Below are 23,539 nucleotides of genomic sequence, written 5' to 3'. Positions count from 1 at the left end.
ACGTCATACCTTTAGTGTTCTTTCTTTTTTCCCCTTTCTGGTCCTGCAGGTATTATGTGCTAACATTGCTAACAACACATGTCTGACATTAATTTATGATGAATGTTTGTATAGAGTTTTGAAATGGTAATATAAAATGCATGAGAATCCCTTTTTTGGGTAATGAGTTGAATGTTTTTGGATTTTAGCAGTTTTTCTTAACTGTTTTGTTTTTGGTCGACATTATGAATTATAAGTTAACTTGTATGGTTTCAAAAAAAGAAAAATTGAGTGCACAAGTTTCTTCTCCTAGTGTAGTTCTGGCTGAATATTTTAGCCCTTGTTGCCAAAAATGATAGAATCCATTTAAATTAGTTAGTGTCCTGGCACAGACTCTTCCTTTTCAGCAAAAGTCCACACATTTTCTACAGGGTTGAATTCTGGGCCACTCCAGAAGCTTAATATGTTCTTTCTGTGTGTGTTTGAGATTATTAAGTTGTCGATTTTGGGAAAAGTTTATGAATTTTGAGATGATTGAATGCAAACCTCCGACAGTCGTTGTGCAGCAAAATCAGAAGAATAAATCTTTGGACGCCTAAATGAGCATTTATATGGCCATCCCTACTTTTTAAAGTTGGAATCCAGCCTCCTGGAGATATTTCCTCATTCATCGCCCACTCTGAATAGTGCTTGGTGTTCACAGCCAGTGCCGTGGACAGAGCAAACATCGGGCGCAGAGGCTGTCGATCTTCGCTCCTCTGGTTGGCCAGGTAGGGTGCCGTCATGCACAATGTGTGCGGATTAGCTTCAAAGCAGGGAGGCTAGTGGGCCCCGGGCCCCTGCTGTCCTTTCAGGGCTCGGGCTGGGCCAGAGCGGCGGGGACGATGTGGGGGTTGCTTGTCCCTCACTCCCCCACAGGGGACTGGGAACAGAGTCTGGGAAAGGCTTGGGAGCTTCACCAGCCCGGCCTTCACATCCCAGCAGGTGACTCCGCTTACAGCTCATCTAGAAAACGGACTTGCTTCAACTGACAGGATGATTAAACCCTGAAAAATTCAAGCTTTTTGTCCCATTAGAAGCATTTTCCTCTATGACACTGTGATGTTATAGACTGAAGTTTTTGCCAGACTTAAATATTCAGGATATTTATGTTTCAACCTTTTCCATTTATGACATTTTCATAAATCTTTTCGCTTGAATGTTGGATTTAACCCTCAAGGTGGATAAACCGTAAAGATCCACACAAATATTATCTTTTAAACTTTGAAATTGAAACTGTCGTAGAGGGACTGTCAAGAATCATTAAGCGTCTTCCTCTCAAACTTTCGTACTTTTTCGAATTATAATAATCATCATATTCTTCGCCTAAGCCGATTTTTCACATTCTGTCAAGCGCATAGCATGGGGCGTGGGGTGGTTACTGCCGCCAGATGGCTAACCCCTACCAGCTTTCTTACATAGCAGAAACCGGCGACCCTTTCATATGCCGACCTCAGAATGGGACGAGTGAGACCAGCCACAAGGGAGAGACTTGGACATTAAGGGCCAGTCCCTACAATTAGCAGTGGGAGGTTTGAGGGTTGGGGGTGTGGGGAGCAGGATGGATGTAAACACATCACATTATGTTTTCGTGTCTCATGATGTGAGGACGCACAAAAACTTTCCGCGCTCTTTTTAATTTTGTATTTATGTTATGTTTTTTTTCTACCGCATCCCTTCTAATCTTGCTTAATTAGCCCGGCACTCTGGTTGGATGAAAGTGTCGGTTGGAAACGGGACGATGAAGACGAAAGAAAAAAAACGTACATGGACAAGTTGTCATGACGACGAGGTTTGGAGCGCATGTGTTGGCTGATGAAGTCTCTTTTTGCCGGCTTGTCCAATCAGATGGCTGAGCAGCACGCGCAGCACGAGCAGGAGAGGACGCGGCTACAGCAGCAACACAGCGCGGAAAAGGACAACCTGGTCCAGGAGCACCAGCGGGAGGCGAGCAGCCTGGAGAGGCAGGCCAGGGCCACCCTGCAACAGCACCAGCAGCACGCCCAGGAGTGGAGGAAGCACGATGCCCAGGTAGGGGGTCTCGACAGATCAACCTTCACAGACACAGACGCGCACACACACACACACACCAACACATCCTGACCCGCCGCTCTCCCGTGGATAACCGTTTCGCTTTTCGCCCATTGACGTTGTCCTGGGGTTTCAAAAGCACAGCGGGTTGAGACACTTTTTAACTTGAAGCAAGGCACGTTCTTACTCTGGGTGTGAATAATTTTTCTGATTGCTGCATATTTCGTGCGAGAATTTTAAATATGGATGTGCGAACAGAAAAATACTTATAAATGATGGCAGGCTTTGGTAAAAATACAAGAAAAACTACAGGAAACGAGGCAAAACTGAAGAAACGCAAGAAATCTTAAGTTTCAATATTAGTTTCCAATTGTTTAATTACCAAAACAAGTTTCTAGAAGCCACTATACAGGTTTAAAACACTAAAGTTATCAGCTATGTATACAACCAAGCTTTATTATGTTTTTATTTTTAAATCCACACTTTTAGACGCCCTGGTGAGCTTTCCGAACTGCAGGCGAAGTGTATCTATTTTACAGGGCTTTGTCCTCTCACCGCAGGAAGTCGTCTCTCTCCGGAAAGCGCAGTTTATTCTCTTATTACAGCATTTTCTTGCACAATGACCTGTATGAATTCTTGATCTGAATCAATGGATGTGTCAGACATTGAGGGGGCTATTCTTTTACAATTTACCCCAAAAACAGCAGGTCTTCAGCCTAAACCCCTCCGCTGGGTTTTGGACGCTCTCCAGCCTGGGTAATAGATTGGAGCTCTGTGGGAAGCTGTTTGATAAACCAGCCCCCAACTGGGATTGTTTTTGACTCGTCAGGCTTTGTGGAGAAACCAAACTTGTCAGCATGGAAAATTTTTTATTTATTGGACATTGGCAAGAAGACGGCAAACCACTTGGGATGGCACTTTTGGCGAAAAATGCTCATAATTAGTTAGTTTGCACTTTTTTTTTAGATGAAAGTAAAAATAAAGAGTTAAATAGAAAAACAATCTTTGTTAAATTTGAATATTTGTACTTTAATTTTTGTTTTTTTTTTCAAGAAATTATTTAACAGAAAAAAACGTACGCATTAAATACTTTGCCACTCCCTATTCGTCTACAACTGATCGACACACCTAATACTTAATAAAGTATTTATAGGTAAAGTGCCAAAGTAATATATTTTTATAGGATTTGCGAAAATGTTATTAAAAATATCTTATTGTTTCGTTTCATGATGTGACAGTCTTGAGAAGCTTTGTTTTCGCAGCATGTAAAAGTAGGACCCATTTGTGAGGATGTGATTTCTGGAGATGCCGTCACCACAGGACATGACTGCTCACAACGCACAGCTCCTCTCGTGTCAAAGTGACGTGCGGCTTGACAGATCTTGGCATCTGACGACGTTGGGGAGGAGGGTGGACTGAAAACAAAGTTCCCCCCAATCCTCATTTCATATTCTCAGTTCCTGTTGTTCGCCCGTTCAGCAGTTTAAAGAAGCAGCATGACGGCTGTCTAATGTCAGAGCGTCAAAATCAACGTTTCCAGCCATGAAAAGAAGGAATACACTGTGACGGTTTCTCTGACACCGACAACTACAGATTGGGTGAAGACATTTGTTAGTATAATGTTTGCATGCGGAGCGTCTTCCAGCCAGTTAAAACACTGCGAGGCTTGTTTCGCATCATTTTAACGCTGGTTCAGATAGACAAAGCTGTAGTCTCAGCTTGTCTTCATGCTTAATAAGTCTAAAGTTGGCGAAGAAGGAGAACAGCCAACTTCAGTGACTCCCTCCCAGGATGAGTAATAGCTGCTCATCTCCTGGTTGTGGCAAGACTCTAATAAACAGCATTCCTGGCTCGGGGCTTGTGTTTGAGCAGGAGAGCGGATGTGTCGTCGCAGCAGCTGGAGGGAAGAACTAAAAAAAATTTGAACAGGGACACGACTTCATCCCACCAGACTGCGTCAGTCAGCAAACTGTGCTGCAACTCRTTAGAAAGGCTGCATCACCCATCTGTTGCTCACTTGGGGTTTCTACATCATTTAGCACTCTGCTAAATGCACACAAATACATCCTTTCTTCTTATTTATTGTCCAGAACTTAGAGTTGTAATTTAGGGTTGCGGTTTATAATTTTGATGGTCATTGACCTCTTCTTAGCTCAGAAAATTAGGTTTTCATCAGCATGGACTCTAACAGTGGTAAACACYTTGTTTTAAAGTTTTCKAAAGTGGGATGAGGAGATTTCAGTCATTAGTCCGTAATGATGCGATATCTCGCCGCCTGCAGCCTGCTGTGTGTGTTTCTGTTAGCTGATTAATGCCCCCCAGAGGATGAAGTGGTGCCTTAATTTGTTTCAGTGATCCAACACCAGCGTGCGTTCCTGACTCCTGATTTCAACCCTAATCCATTTCATGTTTTTCCATGTTTTTTGTTGTTGTTGTTGTTTTCAGTTAGGGCAAACACCCAAACAATAAGTTGGCTTACTCATGAAGCTTTTTGAAATTAAAATTAAAAACGATTTCTGCTCCAAAAAAAAAAAAAAGGAAAAAAAAGAGACAATCTCCTTCAGGGGTTTTCACAAACTCATAAAAAGTCTGAAATACATCCAGGTTTTCTCTTCTTGGTCAACATTTACAGTTGGTTACATTCATAATTTGTATGTTTCTTCATTTGCTTGTTCCAAAATGTCACTGGAGGCACTGGCAGCATTGGTTGTGGTTCTTGTTTTTTAAGCAATTCCAATGTCTTTCCCACAGGGTTTGGACAATTTTGCAGTTTGTTTAGGAAATTAAAAATGGACTGATCCTTTCCCAGCTCAGTAATCACAGGAAACTTTAAGCAGCAAGATTAGGCTTGAAAATAGGACTCTAGCCATATGATGCCAACTTTATTATTTTTAACATGCTTATATCTTTAGCAAAATTGTTACTTTCCCCATGAAGCTTGTTTGTGTCGACTCCTACTCTTGTCGACTGCCCTCAGGTGGAAGATCAAAGTTAAATATGGGTACACGCACCTATGAAGATGCAAAGCTTTCATTGTTTATTGATTTTTTAGGCTTGCATAAAACATGCAATGTTCTAATGAAAAAATAATTTAAATATGTATATTAATTGATACAATTATGTGTGTCAGTTGATTTTTACTGGATTTCAGTATCATAATATTAAGATGTTTGATTAAATCAGTTAGCCAAAAAGRTAGCAGTGATTATTACTGAAATCCTCATTATGCTTACAATATAATTGTTTTTCGAAAAGCATTTAGTTCGGAAAATAATGCATAAAACTTGTTGCCAGTAACTGTAACACTTCAGTGGCATGTGAAGTAGTCGAGAACACATGAATAATAATTCATTWAAATTATTACAACCCAAACCAGTGCCGTCTGGACACCATCCGGCAGTCCACAATGTGCCATTCAGCCTTCTTTTTCTCCCCCTAGTTCCAATTAAAAGAATTATATCTTCTAAAAAAAACAAATGCACTGGGGCAAGCAGAAGGTGTGTCTGCCCTGCAACGGTACTGCAGCTCGGTAACATCGATGAAAAATCAATGAAATGAACCTGCTGGATCTGATGAGCACAGACTTAACTTATTACTTTACATCTAATGTATTTTTCATGTAAAGTAAGTAAGTCAAGTTATTTTAATTTATGTATGTCTCGCATTCAAATCCTAAGGATCCTGAAGGTCACAATAAGTTTTTAAGTAAAACTCAATGAAACTTGCAGAAACGTCTTTCTTTCTCTTGAATTTAAAGCTCATCGTTCCTATTATTTCCCACCTGTTTCCCCTCAAACTCTTGGGTGGCTGTTATTTTCTCTGGTAATTATTTCTCTTCTGAAGGATCGTACACACCATCTGGACTTCAATAGCAGAGGAGAAAGTAAGAACTTATTTTAGTTCTTTTGTTGAACTAAATTATGATTTTTTTTTTTTTCCTTGTTGCTTTTTTTTTTTTTCAAAGATTTACAATCCCGAGACTCGATTAAACCGCATCAAATGAAAAGGATGATGACAGACTGTGTCAAAGCTGAGATAAAAAAGGACAGCCTAGACTGGGATGGTCTCTGATGTGTTGTCATTCTTGCATAGAAATTGTTTTGTTACTTGGTAACAATTTACTATTTCACATATGCAGAAGGTCATATGTGTTCTGACTACACGGCATATTTAAAGTTGCTGGGTCTCGCTCTACAGTGTCTTATAAATATTAAGCTYCCTGAGTAAGGCTCTCTCTGTCTACTTGTCTGTGCTGTTTATCAATGTCTTTCTTTAGAAAAGTTAATTCATATTTGAGTTCAGATGATTTCTGTTTCATTTTCTCCCCCATCGTCCCAGTTCTGATCACAGCTGAAGTCTTCAGTGAACGCTGGTGCTCTGATGTGTCACAACATGCTTTAATGTAACAAATAAAAGGGGTTGATGGGTTCAGACGTTTCATAGAGAACATTAGTGAACAAAAGTCATCATGAATATGAAGAACACACCAAACGGGTCTGTGATAAAGTTGTGAAGAAGTTTAAAACAATTGTTAGGTTATAAAACATCTTGAACCTTAAACATCTCACAGAAATCTCCTCAATTCAGGGTTAAACCTAAGTAAATACAGGMCAATCCTGCTAGAGACGGCCAAAGACTTGAGGCTGCTTAGGACGACCTAAACGTAAGGAATGGCTTAGATCAAAGCATTTCCATGTGTTAGAATGGCCCAGTCAAAGTCCAGACCTAAATTAAAAGTTCAGATCTGCAGCAAGATTAGAAAACGTACATTTGAAAACATTTTCGTCCAATTGAATTGGCAAAAATGTTCAGTCTGTTGATGTGCAAAACAGATTGATACAAACTTTAATTACAGGAAGAATTGTCTGTACAAATCAGTTGACTTTCCTTTTCCTTTTGGGTATGGTGAAGAGTTTTAATCTTGTGTAGACCATGGAACAAAAGATTGATCTGTTAGGGGGCTACACTGACTCAGGGCCTCGTGAAGACAAATGCTCACCACTATTTTCAGATTTTTATTTGTAGAGCCATCATGATTTGCTGTACTTTGTGGTGGTCTGCCGCATAGAATCTAAATAAAACATTTTAAAGYCTGTGGTTGGACAATGACATGTGATGTTTTTAATGTAAATAAATGCATTTATTATAAGTCGCTGTTGTACCCAGAGGAAAGTCTTTAATGTGTTTGCTATATGTCAATGCTGAGATCGCTGCTCTGGACGATTAAACACTTAGTTATTAAGAAACTTAAAAAAAAAATTGTATCAACTTTAGTCAAACAGAGAATTATGCATTAAAAACACCCGAGGGCTCACATGGTATTGCTTCTTGCCCTTGATTGCAAAAGCGGAGCAGAGAAAATTGCGAACGATCAGACAGAATTTAGGGGACACGATTTCATGTTTGTTTTCTTTGAATTTGCTGCTTGTTATTCTGAGTGTGTGTGACAACTCCAGACTGTTCGTCTTTACGCGCACGCCCACGTACACGCGGGGAGATCTGTGTGCGTGAGCCAGTGTAGACAAGAGAGTAGCTCGTAGCCACAGCTTCTGCTTGTTTATGTGGCGCTCCTTTTAAGTCCCTTTTGCTTCTCCTCAGTGCCTCCTAAATAAAAAGCACTTCAGACACTCGCTGTCTGATAGCCTTAACGCAGTGTTGTCCTGGGATGCTCGGGCCTTTCTGGCGGCTGGGGACCGAGCAATAGGCAAGAGCACATGCGGAAACAAAGGAGAGTAATGAGGATGTGCAATAACTGGGGAATAGGTGCAATACAGGTATGTTGGAGTGAAACAGTGTCCTTCATCTTAGACCTCTCAAAACTTCACTGTAATAGTTATTGCTTATTGCCTCTAATTGGAGAAGTCATCCTAGAATGCCTTTAAGGATCAGGCACCCATTTTCATGTATAGATTGTCTGTGCATCCTAAAAATTATGAATCTAAAATTAAGGTCTTGATACGTCTTAAATCTGTTATAAATATATAATTTTGTCCCAAATATTTTGATCAGAAGTCTTAGATTTGGTCACGGCAAAACTATTTAGTCTTGTATGGGTAGTTTTTTTTATATATATATATATATTCCCGGGACTGTCCTGTCAGGCCAAACTTTGAGTCGTCCGCAAACATCTTCATTGCTTTCTGTGACTCAAGGCGGTTGCGACTACCAGTAACCAGCTGCTAGTGAACCCTTGCTTCCTAGCTAGCTTCTCTGTATCTATCATGACTAAGTGCAAGTTGACTATACGATGTTTGTTTTCTCCAGTGGCTCATTTCTATTGTCAACCCATACSAGGCTAGGTTCATTTTGTGCAAAAATATCTGATTGTAATACAGCAGGATCCCCCAACCTTCCTGTGCATGTATAGATTGTTCTGTCTTAAATTTCATTCAAGGGGACATTGAATGTCATTAAAAAGTCTTAAATTTGACTTGCTGAATCCTGCATTTCCCCTGATGTGGTACAATTACTTTAAGTGCATATTAGTACTCTAGCTAAACATTAAGGGCCCATGTTCCTTTTAAGAACAAATATTGTCATTGCAAATATTCCCTCTGCCACATCTCCTTCAAAACAGTGTCCATCCTCCTAATCATGTGATGTTTTTTTWAATTTTTTTACCTTTCTTTTTGACATTTTCCGAACTGCAAAGATCTGGCTCCCGCTGCATATTTTTGCAGTCTTRGGGAACACTCACTTGAGCTTATTAGCATTTCCACTATGTTATGTTAACACTCACTGGCAACACTATTAAACATGCTCTACTGAGAAAAGTCAAAGCTGAAAGGTTTGGAAGGGGGGAGTTAAAGTGAGGAGTTCATTGCAGAGGCCGCCACCCACATCCATGCAGAGTACAGTACAAACGCTTGAATTTCCACAGAGACTCCTTCTCTCTGATACTGTATCCAATTATCTCTTTCCGTCAGCCCACCTCTATTCTCAAACATTACTCTTTCATTAAATCAACTAAACGTTCAGAAAGTCTTTCTACCTTGCAAAACGCATAATRAACATATAAGAAAGAACTTTTATGCATTTTCATTCCTAACCTGCTGAGTAGGAAAATAAAATAGAAAGTCTAATAACTTTTCCTCCTGCCGATGCATTTTTCTGTCAATCTACAGACAATTTCCGATTTGGAGGCCCAAGTGTCAACTCTACACGATGAGCTCCAGCAGGCCCATGAGCAGCACAAGCAAAAGCTGGCCGACATTACGCTGCTTCAGGAGGGGGAGAGGCAAAAAGCGACCCACGCCAAGGAGGCGTCGATGCAGCAGCTGCGCTCCGACATGGAACGGATGGTCAACGATCTGAAGAAGAGCCACCAACAGGAGATGRACACCAATCTGGAGAAGGTAAATAGGGGATGAGATACGGCTGAGTTCTGTTGTAAGTTCTCTGTATGTTTTATTGGAAGTAGTGGAGTGGAAGGGAAATTTGAGGTGCTCAACCGCTTTGGGAGTCATGTCCCCAAATAATATTTGTTGAAGTCAATTTCCTTATCAAAACGTCTGATTAGTCAATAGAGTTCACCTGTGTGTGATTTAATCTCAGTTGTAGATCCAGCTGTTCAGTAAAGGCTTTAGAAAATGGGATGGCAACTCCAGTTTTTGAGGGCCAATGTCCTRCAACTTTTAGATATGRTGCTGCTCCAACACACTGGAATCAAATAATAACAGGATCATATTCTCAGATTATTCTGCGACTTTAATWAGGTGTGTTAGACCAAGTACACATTGAAGAGTTCAATGATACTGGCCCTTGAAAACTGGAGTTACCCACCTWTGCTTTAGAGGTTTGTTGGAGAAGATTAGGAAACAAATTGTGTCATAAAGACATAGAAACACAGTAGACAGATCAGAGAGGTAGTTGCAGAAACACTTTAGGCTAGGCAGATTTAGGTTATAAAACTATATCCCAAGTTTTGACGATCTCAGAGAGCACTGTTCAATCCAGCATCTGAAAATKAGAGGACTGTGGGACAAATTCAAACCTACCACACAATGTCTTTATAACTAAAGTCACAGGMWKGTCAAGAGGAACATCCAAGAAGACAGGTGGCCCATTGTAAGTTTGGAGGAGCTGCAGTGATTCATAGCTCAGTTGCGAAATCCTGTCAGCAAGGTTACGGATTAGTCATCTGTTGCCTCTCTGGAAGTTTGGGGAGGAGAAAACTTTATTATAAGGAAAACATAAGAAATATTGTTTGATGTTTATCAAAAACCAAGCAAAYTGTGGAGGAAGTTACTCTATTGAAATGAGACCAAAAATTAAAGTTTTTGGCTAACGTATAAAATTCTGAACCCACCATCCTTTGGTGAAGAGGTATGATGGTGGTATCATCATGCTGTGGGTTTTGATTCTTCAGCAAAGACAGAAACTGGTCAGAGTTGATGTGAATCTGAAGGAGCTAGACACAGGGCAGCTAAGCAAGGGAAAAAAAATCAATTTAATGTAACTAAAATAAGACTTCCTATCCTGGAGATATGATMAATTCTGCTAAGATTTTCATCTTTTATCAATCGGCTATGCAGCAGGAACTTGGGACATCAACAGCTTTAACCCAAAATGGTTGCCTTCTCTACCACATAGCATGTCAGTGTTGCACTTSAAGTGCTAAACCTTACTCTTTGATTCTATAGATTATTGTTTACATGTGTTAATGTCTGTGCATCATGAATGTTTGTCCTTCTTTCAGTCTGCTATGTCCCCAACTTTAAGCTTGTTCTCAGTCTTATAAAGATTTTAAATGTAATATTTACAACACACCCAGCAACACAGWGTGGATATTTGCTGTTTTTTAAATGTGTGTGCATGTGTGTGCGTGCGTGTGCGTGTGTGTGCGCGCGTGTGTGTGTGTGTGTGCGCGTGTGTGTGTGTTTGTTTTGAGCTGTAGCTGTAACAGTATTTTTATCTTCATGCTCTAAGTGTGTAATTTTCCATTCTGTTTTACCAGTTCATCCATTCACACTCCTCTGCAAAATTATGCTGCATATTCACCAGACATTTCACAAGTCTTCTTCTATAGCTGTGTACAAGGCCGATTTGTACATTTCCAGTAATCTCAGTGCAACAATCCCAATCTCTGTCTGTTGTGTGCATATATACAATTGAGGTAACAGTTATGACACACTGCTAAAGTTGATTTATTTTTATTTTTTAGATTGTCAATTCAAAAAAGTAGATTGATCGTCTTTGCTAAATCATTCTACTTCAAAACTACAGATTAAAGCTGTTGAGTTAATTTTCTGCAACATTACATGATTTAGCTTTGTTTTATGCAACCAGACTAGTCCCCCCCTTCTGGTCAGTTGACAGAATGCAACCTTCTCCTGAGAGACCTGACCCCAACTAATTTCTTTCGGGAAAGAAATTAGTCAAAGATATACCTTATCTAGATGTTTAAATCAAAGGAAAAGTAAAAAAAAAAAAAAAAAAACTTAATTACTAAAAGATTATTGATGCTTCTTCAGTTTGCATTTACATTTACACAAGCGGAAAACTAGTTTTTTAGAAGTTTGGAAATCTTATAAATACTTTTATTACATTGGTTTGTACATGAACTTGTACAAAATGTGAACTTTTTTTTTTGTAATGCTCTGTCTGCCTTGCCAGTCAGTTCAGGTAGCTGCCTGTGTTCATTTCTATTTATTTTTGGATTGATCAGTTCTCTTTGGGATTTYCAAAATATCGGTGTAAACCCACCCTGCTTTAAACGTCTTATCTTTATCCCTGACCTGCCTGGTGGGCATCTTTGCTCTCCCTGACACTCTTTGCCTTTCAGCCAGGTCAGAACAGCTTTCTTCATCCTGAGAATAAATTAAACACAGGGGTTGAGACTTGGTTGTAGTGGATTTCATTTTGAACCATCATAAGATAGATGAATATATAAGAAGATAGATTTTTTTTTTATTAATTAAAAATGTTGAAAAGCATGAATTGTTTTTCTTTTGTTTCACTCATAGAATCATTGGACTTTATGGTTGCTACCAGATAAAATAAGAAATAACACAAAGGGTGTGGACACTTAAACCAGTAATACTATATCTTCAAAACTTTCCTTCTTTCTTTCTTTTTTTTTTTTTTTTTTTTATTATTCCTCTTTCCACCTTCGTAACTCAACCCACATTGCAAAATCACTCGTAATCTTTTGCTAGTCCAGCAGGAACTGACCTAAGGTGGTGTTGATCAGAACCTAATCCTTCCACAGGGCCCCTCAAAAAGAGCGTTTTTCATTAGACACCATCCCACTTCAGCTGCACAGCATTAGCTCCGGAATGCATGCACCTCCAAAACACTGAGGCGCCATTTTGGCTCCATATGGCACACAGAACCGAGAATACTGATGTGGTAAAAATTCCAAAAAAAATAAAATAAAATAAAAAAAGTGCCTCCAGCTTTTCTTCTTTAGGTGCTTGAAAACTGTTTTGTTGCAAACACTCAGTTTATCTCTTTCTCTTGCATCTTTTTGTGTGCGTAAGGAAAAACAAGCCACAGTTGTCGAGCAATCTGGAGAGGATTCAAAGCAATGTAGCCGTGTGTTGAACTCTGACTGATAACGCTACCAACTGTGTGCTWGTTTCACTTTTTATAAGCGAGATTAATGAGTTCTCCCTCCTTTTTTGGCAGCTAAAAGAGGATGCTTCTAAAAAAAAAAATCCTCGGCAAAGGTTTGACCATTTTATTCCCTCCCCCGCCTTTTGTACTTTCTAATCTTTCTCCAAGTTTGACTTCAGATGAAGGAAGAAAATTTTTCTCTTTGTCGCTGCACCCATAGGACTGAAGTCAGTCAGGCCTCAGATCCATATTGACTCGAACGCCCCGTTTTGTAAGCTAAAAATTTCTCAGTCTTTTGATGCCAACAGAAATGCTATCCTATGCAGTCCACTTTGCTCTTAGAAGTAGAAGCAGGGCAGCTTTTCCCTCCACCTCCTTTTTTCCTAAACACATCTTCAAGATTTTGATGGAGAAAAAAAAAGAAAGGAGAAATCCATTAAATCCATGAATGGATTCTCATCAAAGACGCACAAGTTTAAGGGATAGGCAGTGGAGAGAAAAGGGCTGGATGGYTGTGGTGGATCTTATTGGGAGTATACTGTCAAAGCTGCTGGAATGAAATAATGAGAACCAGAAGAATCAGAGGAAATAAGACCAGACCGAGAGATAGTCCTGCACATTTGATCTGCGCCGGAAAGAAAGCGGAGAGGGAAAACTGATGGCGGCAGGCAGAGGGAAAGTTGCGACACTATTGAAGTTTATCTTTGTTGGTGTGTATCCGAGTGTGTGCGCGCATATGTTCTGGGGTGAGAATGAGTACACACAACCTCAGACCTCTCAATCACCCATGCTGCAATGAAGGGACTGTGAGACTGCCTCTGTGCCTGATAAAAACGCCTCATCTCTAGGCTACAGTGAGCAAGAATCCTGCCTTTCACCCACACCACCTCCTTATCTAACTTTCTTTCTCTGCTCCACACCTCCACCCTTCATCTGTATGTCTTCCCCTATATCCTCACCACCCCCTTTAAGTTGTGGCAAAGCTCAGAACATCAGGTGGTTGTCAGAAGCTGGTCTTCACCACAAATCTGAGCTAGGCAGTTTGGAGGCAATTCTCATCTTGTACAAATGCATAAATTCGCACTTTGCATACTTTCCGTGGCACATTAAGGAGAGTAGATGTTTGCAGTAAGTGTCTCAGAGTTTTGCTGGTAGACTAAAACTTCTTTGTGCAACACAACAGTACAATTTGTGTTCACACTGGAGAGGTGAGATAATGTGAGACAAAAGATCAAGAGGCTTCAGGTTTGAGGAAATGAATAACGTCTGGAACCGTGAGTTCATATTTACTTTTAGTCTGGAGAGGATGGCTCTTTGAACTGCCAGAGGAGATTAGATGGAAGAAGAAAAAAAAAAATCTCTGAGATGTTTGCGTATGACTTTGTGTGTGTTCGTGTCAATGCAAGCCTGCGTGCTTGTGAGTATTCATCGAGCGCATGTGTCGCACTAATAGTTACCTAAAAAGAACCCCAATTTTCATGGAATTTAATTGCCGATACGTCGCCTTGAATATTTGCAAGTATTGCGCGCAGTGACAGGTGACAGAAATAATCATGRGAACAGTTTCTGATTCAACCTGAAATGTGAGAAAATGTGTCTGTGCCTAATTTTACTTGAGATCAAGGGCATTTCGGAATTTCATTAAAAAGAAAYAAAGTCACCTGTTGGCAAAACGTCAGCAAAGGACAAAGTCGGGGGGTTTTTTTGGSTTTGAGTAGCCAAACCTTACTTTCTCTTTCTCACAGCCCAGTGTTGGCTTGCGGCAGGTATGAAATCTTAATGGTATGAAAACCTTGAATAATAACACTATGGTTTCACACTGGATCTAATTGGTGTAAATCAGAGAAGTACCAGCCGTTCTTACTGTTGCTAAGTCTCACTAATGAGATGCCATCTCAGAATTACAGCAGTTCTGTTGCCATAATTTTTTTTTCTACTTTGGTTTAATGCTTACTAGTGTCCTTTGTGATGTATCCCATGGGAAAGAAGAATTTAGTCTCATTGTGACATGACCCACACCATTTTTACTCTAAATAGGAAAAGTTTAAAAGCGTCATCCTTGAAGCTGGTTTGTTTTCTTCCACATGTTATCATATCCTTGTGGAACAAGAGCTCTGTGCTTCAGGCAGAGAGGGCTTTTTAAGAAGTCTGACATACTTTTCACCACCGCTTGTGATTTTGGYTTTATTCTACCGTTAACTTCCTGCAGACATAAAACTTTTACATCTATTTCAGATTAAATGTGTTTCAACATTAGACTAAAGCATGTGTGCCTTCTGTGCATAATACYTAGTGATTTTTAGGTTATTTGTGTGGAAGATGTATATTTAAAAATTTGTGTTTTAGAATTTTGAAGTGAAGAACAAAGTTTTTAACCATAGAAAGCTGGATGAGCGGATTGCAGCAAGTTCTTGGTTTATCGACTTGGACAGAGATTTTAAAACATCCTGTTGGCTGTTTGCTTCAGGGAAACCGTTTGTTTATGGCTTTTGTTCTAAGTGACCTGAGATGCCTCAGCTTTCACACAGTTTTCCATGAGTGCATCCACAACTCTCTGACACTTTCTTTTAATGCGGTCTGACAGATTGGATTTTAATGTGCTTTGAACATTTTGGGTTTTTGTGCATATTTAGACCGGCGCACGTTTGATCAGACCACCCAAGATAGTTTGAGTGCTGATTTTCAGATGAGAACAAACAGTTCTATTAAGATGTTGGAATCTGTGACTTTCTCCTCCAAATTTAATACATATTTTGGTACAACTTAGCTCATAACTGCCTCTTTTGTTTGTTGTCTTTCACAGTAATGTGATGATTGATATCACTTTGCCTTATGATAATGTTGTAGAATRCCTAATGTATCACTAAATCCTGAATTCAAATCAATTCTTCCACTTAAAAAAAATAGATTTTTATATTGCCATAAACATCTTATAAGTGAGGCTTTGTGTCCTTATGCTAGGCCAGCATGGGCATGATGTTCACCACACTTCATTCAGTGCTGAATAAATTAAAAAAATAAGATTAAATTCTTAAAGGTATTACTGTAATAATAAATACGGCTTGGCACAGCAAAGTCTTCAAAGATGATACACCCATATTTTTATGCCATCACTCAGAAGAAGTGGTTGCATTTTTATAAGTAAATCCTGCTCATTATGAGCCTCCAGTAGCTCGTTCTACTTTGATCTGAGAAAACAACACAAATATGGGCATTATTGTGAAGTAGAACCTCCTTTTGTTTGCTTCTTTTGGTTYTATACTCTGTATCTTGGTCTGGATCAAATGTAAAGGTCAGGACTGTTAAGGAGTTGATTCCATTACGTTACACTGAACCTTTATCCCTGGAGAGAACAATTAGCCTGAACTCTTGATCTTGTGTTTTTACTGCCATACAGAACYGTGAGAGACTGGCTTCTCTTCAGTGAATAAAAATATAACCAATAATTGTTTGCAATGGGTACTCTTAGAAATTTGTCAAATTACTCCAAACTCCCTATGAAAGTGTAAACTGGCAAGTGTTGACAATATTTTCTTTATGGCCCCAGAAAACTCATACTTACTGAAAAAGGGTTCTTGACGTAGAAACCTAAAAGTTTCCTAGAGCTCTTTCTATGGACTTTCTCACAAAGTCTCTAAAACTGCGCCTACCCCATTTACATATGTCTGTGTCACACTGTTTATTGTCTTAAACGCTAACATGTCTTTGTAGTGACAAGTCAGGATCCGGAATCTTAAACTAAAGTGATGTTTATGTCATTAACATCCAAATTAATCCATTCAGCTTTGATCCTGACCCCCCCTGAGACATTCACTCCTTCAGCCAGAAGGTGGTGGTACGAGGTTGTTGTCATTGTCGTCATAGGTATGTCTTTGCCACAGCTGACTTAATAGTTTGGTCCCCTGCCATTTGGAGATACACCAAATCATATTATTCAGTCGGTCATGGATTAGACGAAGAGGAGAAAAACATTGGCTGGGGGATGATCAAAGAGGGCCCACATTCAGCTTACCCTGACAGACTTACTGCGAGACAATAAAACAGAGGAGGCAAAGCGAGGAATCTGATTTCGGGGCGTAAATGTTATTCTCTTTCTTTAAGGGCATCCAGATTAGTAGGTCTTTATGTCTAAATGTATGTTGCGTTGTGTATATTTGTACATGTACGCATGCTCAGGCCTACGTCAGCCTGTTTGTCTGTTCRGTGCGCCAAAACAGCCCAACGGCAGAGAAAAAGAAAGGGTGAAGTAGAGAGTGAGTCAGCCAGCAGATGAAAGAGTCAGAGTAAAAGCTCTGCTGTCCCAAAAAAAAMGAAAAAAAAAACATTACAGCTCCCTTGCTCACTTTTTGAAGTCATCCAAGAGGAGGGAGGGAAGCGACACACTTTCTCAATCGCATTAAGACATGGCGTCAGGCAGCTCCCATCATGTTGCACGCTACAGATTACACTTTGGTTTGAAGTGGAGTTTTAACTGGGACATGATGCTTTTTTTTTTTTTTTTGCGTTGACTTCCAAATTCCTCTCAAATGCAGCCTGCATCTGAACATCAGGACTGTTAGTGATCAAAGCCGGGATGGGGATATAAATGGATAGAAAGTGAGGTCGACCTGCTCTGAAAACCAGATACCCTGAATATCATCAGGCTCGAGTCGACGTTCATTGGCTGTCTGAATAAAAAAATACTGCATACGGTTTACCAGAAAGCCTGACTGTGACATATTTTTAAACGTCTGACCACCTGCTTGAGTTTAAACATCTGATTCAGCAGCATTTAATGCATCTATAATACTTTCTCCCTTGACCTCGTAGTGCGGGTTAGATTTCACCTCCTATTCACTCTGATGGAAATGGGTTTAATTGGTTTTCTGACAAGAAGTAACTCTGTGTAATCACTGAACATTCCCTACGTGTTGGAGCATTTGATGTATGTTTATCCGTGTACGCCTGCTTGCGTTCGTGATGCATTATTTCTGTACTCTGCACGATGAAGCACTGACACTGAGCAGCATGCATGAAGCAAATCACTACTGACAGGCATTGATGGCAAACTGTGAAATGCAAAATAAAGCCTCTTGTCATTACAGCACCAACTCCCCTCACTTGCACAGAGTCTCAAAGATGCGCGGGCAAAGACGGCGATGATTACAGACAAACGAGTAAATAACATCTCCCCAGCTCTCCCTCGCAAGCAGATTGAAGTCAAATCGTTACGAGAGACATGTGCGGCGAACAGAGAGCCGTTTTCAGCTCTTACAAACACAGCTGCCACTGGAAAAGCTTGGTGGAGCACAGAAAATTACCTTTTTAAGCCTGACTTTTTTTTTTTTTATGGTTTTACAGAGACTAACAACATAAATCAAATCTCTAGTATACAACATGCAGCTTGTTGTGACCAGGGTGAAACAACACCAATTAAGAATGTGTTTTATGACACATTGTGGCCTTTTTGACTGTGTGAATAAAACTGGGTTGTAAATAAAACCGAATGAAATTAGGGAACCTTTGGCAGCAGAACCGCAATGATCAAGAACTTTTAAGGTGCATTTCTATGAGTTATTGGAAGGATTATGTGCGAATATGCAGACATTTTATAGTTTGGCAGAAATTCAGCATTGAAGCATGAGTTTCCAGGTGTGAAAATGACCTTAAACCTTGGTGATCAGCTTTGTGTATTATGCAGGTGCGTATGCAATAGAACCCATCAGTGTTTCGTGACAGGGGTCAGCCTTTTATAATCCCAGCCGAATATGTTCACATACTCGAAACCACTAAACATTTCCTGGAGAAACAAGATTTAGCTGGTTTTAGATCTTTATGCAGTTAAACAACAAAAGCACAGATGTACTTGATTGCATCCACATTATTAATATCACAAAACGTGGTAACCCTTTTTTTGAATTTGATCATTTTAAAAGGTGACATGTTTCCTGGAGAGTAAATTGCCCTCATCCTGAGSTATAGTTTTATTACTGTCAGTGTGAAACTTATTAATCAGTAATCTGAACTTGTAGTAATTAGTACTATTGTTATCTTTAGACAATGCCCCAGGTATTGGCGCACTTGATGACAACATGTCAAGGAACAACAATGAACCAGTTTTGCCTGTTCTCTGCTGCAGAATGCTGTGTAGCTGCATGATTGTAAACCGGCAGAGCACAATCTTTGCAGAAAAAGTCTGGCTTTTAGTTCTCTATCAACAGGGATTAAACACATGTGACTGAGCTGATTGCTTAGGAGTTTAGATCCTTTCCACCTCCTTTGGTAGCTGGTTTGAGTGAGCAAGATTTTTTTTCCCATCCTTACACTGTTGAGTTCTTCAATATGCCGTGTTGTACATGTAAATGGTTAATGTTAATTGTTCTGTATATGTCACAAAGATAGCAATGATGCATGTAAAATGAAGACGTGCTCAAAATATTGCGTTAATATTTTTGGTTCCTTGCGAGGCTACAGATGAAAAATAGCCTTTATAATTAACAGTGACACATTTTTAATGTGCAATGTCCCTTTTGAAATACAAAAACAACAGTAAGTAAGCATAATGCATCTGTCTTAAAGCTTTCTTTTTTAAATAAAATTTCAATACCCTTACAAGATCAGAAAACTGGTGCAAATTCCTGGTCAAGACCACACAGTTCAGTAAAAATGTTGTAATTACAGAGTTAATCTTTAAAATCAGTCTTTATAGGTTTTGCAGCTCCAGCACAAGATAAACTCAATTAAAAAGCTGCTATTGTCACCTAGAGTGAGTATAGCTATCTTTTTTTTTTAGTGTCTCCTACTTGACATATGGATCATGTTTTGCTCCTGTTGACTTTTGTCCTTATACCAATCAGTTTGTTGAACTGATAACTTAATTATTTTTAGTTTGCTTTGATATGTTTTGCCTGGTATACAATTTTGCAAGTGGCACACATACAGATTTCAAGGCAATTAAAATTTCTAAAAAAAAAATGGCTGAGAGTGYAGATGAACCAAAATGACAGGGAGTAAAACGGATCGATAGTTGAGTTTGGTCTGGAGCTCTGATTGTTTGCGGGTGTCTGAGATTGGATTGAGACATCCTTATAGTTTACATGCCAGAATGTCTGCTAATGTCAGGTTTCCTCTGGACCTGAGAATTAACAAGAAGTATTTTTAATCTGTAACTCACTTTCATATTGTAAACAAATCAATAAAGTATGTACAAATAAATATAAAAATTTGGGTGCTGATTAAGTTTAGGGTAGGGTTTCTTATGTTTTTTTTGAACAAGTGTGACAAAATTAACTTTTGCTCTGCCAGCCCTTTTGCTTTCCTTAGCTCTTTTTTTAAGGGACTTTCTGGGAGTAACTTGCGCACATAACGATTGTAATGAGATCACATCACGTATATTCTCTCTGTATATGGTTTTTAGTGCAATTTTCTGTACTTTAGTAGCATTTTCCGTAATATAAGGCCCTCTTATATTTTTAGAGTTTCTGTTATGTTTTTAGAGTTTATCTTTAAGTCACAGTAAAAACAAATGAATTAGAAATGAAAGATTAGACACATTTGTCAAAAAAAAAGCCAAGTAGAAGCAAAGTTTTTCTAGGTATACTTGTTTTTGTGTGTGTGTTTTTTTTTTTTCATAAAGTCAACCATCAGAGTCAACACTATAGAGAAATTCTTACCTGCTTTTAGCAGCGATTCAATGGAGTGTTCCTGGAATGCACACCTTGAGCGAGCCTTTTCTAAATGGCTATAGATCAAAGTCAGGCTCTCTGTTTGTCCATTATCTGTGTTTGAGCAACTGTGACTTGTGTGTCTTTAAGCGTGTCAGAGAAAGTTGTCACTCTGCCTTCTGCCACTCCTGTCCCAGTCTTTGTGTTACGTGTGTCCTTTTGTCTGCGTGTGTGTGTGTGTGTGTGTGTGTGTGTGTGTGTTTGGCCTGGCTCCCACTGCAGATTATTAATTAAGTTCTGGTAAGCGGTGCATGCCTTGCCTTCAGATCTACTTCCACTCTCTTTAACACGCACACACATCCACAAGGTATCTGTACACACACTCATACTTCAAAGCAGCTGCACTCCACACCGCTAGGATTAAGAGGCGATTGAAGAGCCTGATACAGCCTCAAAGTGCCTTCAGCACAAAAATGCCTTTGGCAGGGCACAGGTAGACTCTTTGAAAATTCTTACAGACTCGCACACATATGGCTGGGCTTTTAATTTAGCTTTGTTTTTCACAGTCCAGCCGGGTCTTTTTTTTTTTTCCTCACATGTTTCATCTACATCTCAGTCTACTTTCAGCCATTTCTTAATGTGTATTTCATGGCTCGGCTCTATAATGCTTGATGTTGTACAGTGCTTTCTGCTGCCTTCCCCTGGGTGACTGTAAGTAAAGGGAATAGTCTAGTAGCTGCCTCTTTATGTTTTTATGAAACATCTGAGACTGTTTGCGTGTCAGTATGGCAGTGTGTCTGTGAATGCGTTTAGATGTGAAGCCAAGTCATTTACAGTACAGCAAACATCTCATTAATTCACAACCAATTGTGGTGATGGTGAGGTATAACTTTGACTCCTCAGCCACTATTATGTCTCATCTTTCGGTGTAATTGAGGCAGCAGAGCTACTGTCTGAGTGAAACGGTTAAGAAATATTGTCTCCTGCCAAATTGTCTTACAAACTGACGACCCTGATTTTATTCAGTGAAGCTGTGGTGCTGCCACAGTCAAAGGAGACAACAAATGCATCAGATGTAAGGAATAAGAGCCCCATTTGCACCTCCCCTTTCCCACATGCACAGCTCCTTTTCTCCTCTTTTCTACACCCTTCTTTGTCCTCCGCGCTCTCATCAGGTGCAGCAGGGCCCCTGGGGACAAGCGGGGCCGCCACTCAAAGAGTCCTGGCGCGGGAAGACAGGTCCGTGTCCTTGGTGACGGCTCTGTGTATCCGTGGTGACAGGTGTGTCCGTTCAGAGCGGACGGCGGTGTTTGTCAGGAAGTGCTTGGATTGGGTGCAGAGGCCGAACGCAGCTTAGGTGTTGATGGCTGTGAGGGGTGTGTTCAATGGAGCAGTGTTTGCTCATGAATTGTCTGTCAGGGACTCTCAGGATATTACAGAGTGTTTGTCTTAAAATTGAAAGAAGCCATAAATTAGTAGTGATTTAAAGAAATGTTATAGCTTTTTTATATCAGTTAACAAATAAATCAAAAGATGCATTTGCCTTTGTTTTTCAATGCTGATAATAAGCCATTTTATTACACATTTTGCTGGTATAAACAAGCCTTTRATGATGCACCATCTATAGCCATAACATCTTATCAATGTAAAAATTGGATTGTTTCTTTAACAAAAAAGGAATATATCAAATCAGTATATGGCCTTTATTAGAAACATAAAAAATGGACAGAGTGAGTACTCTTACCGTCCTTTTTGAAACAATTGTAAACTTGGCTTTAGGGGATTTACCAAGCCTCGGCTGTCATAGTCAGCAGCCAGCAAACTGAGGTGACCACGGGTGTTGTTTTTTAGCATAAAGTTTCAGAAGGAAGGTCATGGTTTTTACTTTTTATGACTGACCTGTCTTTATAAAACTATTATTCACGGATTGTATTATTAAATTAAATCAATAACTCCTCAGTGACTGATATTCTGCACTTTATGAACTCGAGCTCAAACTGAAGATTTTCCTATTTTTTGTTTCTTCTTGCTTTGCTCACATAGATGCTTTAATTTAGAGGACCAAACATAACATTACTTTTCTACTTTCCCATTTGCCTTGTTTGTTTCATGTTATTTATTTTTTTTCTTTTCTTGATTTTGGACATTGAAATCTGTACTCTTAACATGAACTACAGACATAACTGCAAAGGAAATGGGACAATAATGACGTCTGCCCCTTTAAATAAGAGTTAGAAATCTCAATTCTACAATTATGTACCTTCTTTTCTTATATCATTGTAAACAACTTGATGGTTGGCAGAAGACCAGCACTCGGTTGACATCAATTCACTGTGGTGAGTCCTGAAGCTTTTCTCGATCATCCCTTTCTTTTTCCCCTCAGTGGTTAATTGGCAGCAACATTTAATTCACCCCTCCAACACCCCCTTTCTTGTTAAGTGATGGATTGTTGGTCGGAGATCAAAAGGGACTGGTGCCCTCTGGGCACCATGACCGTCACTACCTTCTGGCACGCATAGGCGTTAAGGCTGGAGCGCTGCCAAGGGGCCACAGGGACACACTGCCAACAGACAGAGGTCAACACTAGTGTGTGTGTGTGTGTGTGTGTGTGTGTGTGTGTGTGTGTGTGTGTGTGCGTGTGTGAGAGAGAGGGTTGGTTGGGAGGGTGATGTGCCTCTGTGCACTTCCTAACAGAAGATTGAATTTCACCTCTCAGTTGTGTCTCTTTGTGTCCCTCCATCCACCTGTCTGCATATCTCTTTCTCACACCCGTCTCTCTCTTCTTTCTTGTTGCAGACCAACAGCAGGTTGAAGCAGATTGAGAAGGAGTACAATCAGAAGCTTGCCAAGTCTGCCCAGGTAATCAGTTTCTTTTCTCCCGCCTTATTCTGCCCCTTCTTTCATTTAATATTTACCTTTTCCACCCAACTTTGTCACAGAACTCACTGCTGGGAGGTGGCAGAAGGGGAATGTGAGGAATTTTTACCTGCAGCATTTGCCCCTCTGGCCTCAAGGAAAAGCAAAATGTTCAAAAGTTTAAAAAAGAAAAAAAAAATCCACTCACCTACAAAAGTAGCTTAAATTATATAAAATTTTCATTCAAGAATTTGGTAGAAAACTGAGATATTTCTTCATAAATGTAATTATTCGTACTACTGGGTAAATAAATTGTTGGTTTTCAGTTTATTCATCCTCTTACAAGAAATTCACATAATGGAGATGTTCTTTGAAAATATAGCACTGATCATATAAGCCCGATTTTCCTCACTCCTTTGTTTTTCGTCTGTCAT

The 23,539-nt window shown here is 39.7% G+C and overlaps 1 protein-coding gene across 1 annotated transcript in view; it reads left to right on the top strand.

Moving 5' to 3' along the window:
- cep112 (centrosomal protein 112) overlaps positions 1-23,539 on the top strand; it is a 119,417-nt gene that overhangs the window by 64,622 nt on the left and 31,256 nt on the right. The window contains exons 21-23 of the mRNA XM_017306138.1: positions 1,867-2,049; positions 9,174-9,404; positions 23,046-23,108. Coding sequence (XP_017161627.1) covers positions 1,867-2,049; positions 9,174-9,404; positions 23,046-23,108 — 477 coding nt within the window. The remainder of the gene's footprint in view (positions 1-1,866; positions 2,050-9,173; positions 9,405-23,045; positions 23,109-23,539) is intronic.

Source organism: Poecilia reticulata, linkage group LG8 (assembly GCF_000633615.1).
Source record: "Poecilia reticulata strain Guanapo linkage group LG8, Guppy_female_1.0+MT, whole genome shotgun sequence".
Taxonomy (NCBI): domain Eukaryota; kingdom Metazoa; phylum Chordata; class Actinopteri; order Cyprinodontiformes; family Poeciliidae; genus Poecilia; species Poecilia reticulata.
Note: the sequence above shows the minus strand (reverse complement) of the source record. Positions and strands in the feature narration are given on the sequence as shown.